Below are 2,513 nucleotides of genomic sequence, written 5' to 3'. Positions count from 1 at the left end.
CCTTGTAGCCTCTGGTCCCGCGTTGTTAGAAAACAATACTTAACGCTAATAAAACGTTGACGGCAGGGCATTTCATCGCGATTAATTGTTTATGTGGCTACAGTAGCCACAACAAAATTTCACGGAACCGCTGGCGTGTTGCTTTGTCTATTGGACTTTTTTCTTATTACCTTGCGCGACTGCAATAAGAGTGAAGCCCATTTTCGGTGAAATTCCGTACTGTTTTCTCAAGAAAGAGCCAAGTAACGGCTACCGTAAAACGTAGTATTGAAAAATGAATACTGCAGTACGTTTTGTTTCATAGCGAGTGTTGACAAGCTAGAACTTTAGGCTGAATATTTTCACGCGGACATGTGGTAAAACTGGTGCTAGGTTCTGTATTTAGTAAGCAGCGTGCATTTAGCATTATAGTGAACTTTTTTTTTACTTATTACAGGTGCTACGACGTAAAGGTGTTTCCCGTGGATGTTTCCAGGGCTATTCTACAATAGTGCTGTTCAACAACATATTGTGATCGCCTGGCGTTCGGAAGCAGAAAGAGAGCAAAGATGCCTGATGCGGCCGACAGCTGTAAGTAATAAACACTTCATCTTTGGTCACTTTGCCATAGTCATCTGGCAAATAAAAATGTGTCTTTTAGCCTTCATGGTGTCATTTGCATACACTTTTGCTTTCTAGCATCGACTGACCTTAGTTGTGTTTTATTATAAATGTCATTACAGACATAACATAACAGCGTAACCAACTTTCTGCTTGATTAAAAATGTGTCGCTTCCACCGCAGTGCATTAATGCTTAGCTTTTTCAAACTACCAAACACTGCAGTATTTTTTAACAAACCTATTTGGTCACGAGTAAGATTCGATGTGCAGCTTCAAGATTGATGGGGATTAGGAATGCGGTTGTGCGGCATTTATTTTCTGCTTGCCTCTTGTTACTCTCCATGATTCGGCCTTGTTACTGTTCACTGATCCCATGATTACTTCCAATAATGAGAGGCTGACAGTTTTGCTGTAATATTGCTTGTCTTCAAGCCATCCTTTTTGATAACACCAAGTACTTGCAGGTTGGCCTGAGGTTGCAGGTTCTCTTGTTGGTCTGGCTGCTTTTTCTGAAAGTGGTTGGTTGGAAAAAAAGAGGAGGAGGACCTTGTTGGTTTAAAATTTGCATAGGGGATCAGGACCCCGATGCTTTAAATTAATCCGTGCTCTCGTTCTTCTCAGATGGCTTTTCAGTTGCACTGCTGGTGAAAGAAAAGCCAGAGGCCTTGCTCTCAAAGCTGGTATGCATATTTTTCTTCTGTATGTTGAGTAAGTGAAGTCCAGTGTAGTACTTGTGAATCAGGCTCAGCAATCACCATCACAGCAATTCAAATTTGCTAAAGGGAGCATTTTGCCTCATCAGTAGACAATTGTGAATGTCACATTGATGAATCGTTAGCGTAGTCACTAAATTGTTAGCTTAAAGTGTATAGACTACTAACTAGCGATTCGTTTTCCTGAGAATCGCTTTGTACAGTGGTTTGTCCACTGAGGAAGGAAGAGCAAAATACTGTTCCTTCTGTTTATTCTGGTACTTGCATTTGTGTGCTTTTTATTCAGGAGCCAGGAGAGACTTCCCTTTACCCCAGGATCTTGTTCTCGGGCCAAACTGCGGAGAAATCTGGAGCCGTGACCGTGCACTTCGAAGAGCTCCAGCTGACGACTATGGACATAGTGGACGGGTTCGCTTTGCTTTTGGCGGTCTACTGGACCTTCAACATCCAGTATGCCCCAAAGACAAAGCGGACCTGTCTGCTTTTTGAGATGATGCTCGGCCTACCACCGACAGAGCAGATGGTTTCGGTCATAAAAGCAGCAACTGCAATACAGGTGGAGCGACGTGTGTGAGGATGTCAAAATAAAGCATGAAATGCAGTGTGAAAACGATTTGTTTTATTTTTTTTTGGCTAAGCACAAACGACAGCTTTTTTTGTAAAGACGCCTTGCTATGTTTACTTGTGAAGTAATTTTACTGTATTTCAGTTTGTAAGCATGAAGTAAAGAGGGCTGACACTAATGCTGTTGTGGATGCTAAAGTGTAGTCTTGTTAAAGGTAACATCGTGCTGCCTCTGAATAGTAGAGTTCGGCAACTCGCAGGTAGTGCATAGATCCTGCTTCAAAGGAATACATTAGTGCTGACAAAGAGTAAGCTAGCCCTCCTTGAGGAGGCATTATGGGACTCTGGTTGAAAGAATACAATGATTCTGAAAAGAGTACGCTAACCCTTCCTGGTGAAGTATTGCAAAATGCTGTTTGGTGGAATAAGGTAATTCTGAGGGGTGGCAGAGGTATAGCAAGATTCTGGTAAATAATTGTATAACTCCCTGACTGGAGGAATTATTCGATCCGTGGTGAGGGAATTGCCGGACGCGGTTCCCGCAACTCCTGTGAGAATACCTCGACCCCCTCTCCGCGAGAGGCCTGCGACTCCCTTGTGAAGGGTAAGGCTATTCTGCTAAAAAGGGAGTTGCC

The 2,513-nt window shown here is 42.9% G+C and overlaps 1 protein-coding gene across 1 annotated transcript; it reads left to right on the top strand.

The window, feature by feature from the left end:
- The first annotated feature begins 437 nt into the window (after window positions 1-437).
- On the top strand, window positions 438-2,132 carry LOC144180471 (uncharacterized). Its single transcript, XM_077708812.1, has 3 exons — window positions 438-570; window positions 1,223-1,281; window positions 1,601-2,132. Exons 1-3 carry the CDS (start codon window positions 549-551, stop codon window positions 1,886-1,888), a joined length of 369 nt encoding a protein of 122 aa, XP_077564938.1. The 5' UTR covers window positions 438-548; the 3' UTR covers window positions 1,889-2,132.
- The last annotated feature ends 381 nt before the right edge of the window (window positions 2,133-2,513 follow it).

This window comes from Haemaphysalis longicornis, unplaced genomic scaffold (genome assembly GCF_048455015.1).
Source record: "Haemaphysalis longicornis isolate Haplotype H1 unplaced genomic scaffold, Haemaphysalis longicornis Haplotype H1 scaffold_4, whole genome shotgun sequence".
Taxonomy (NCBI): domain Eukaryota; kingdom Metazoa; phylum Arthropoda; class Arachnida; order Ixodida; family Ixodidae; genus Haemaphysalis; species Haemaphysalis longicornis.
The sequence above is the reverse complement of the archived record's forward strand: the minus strand, read 5'-3'. Positions and strand labels throughout refer to the sequence as shown.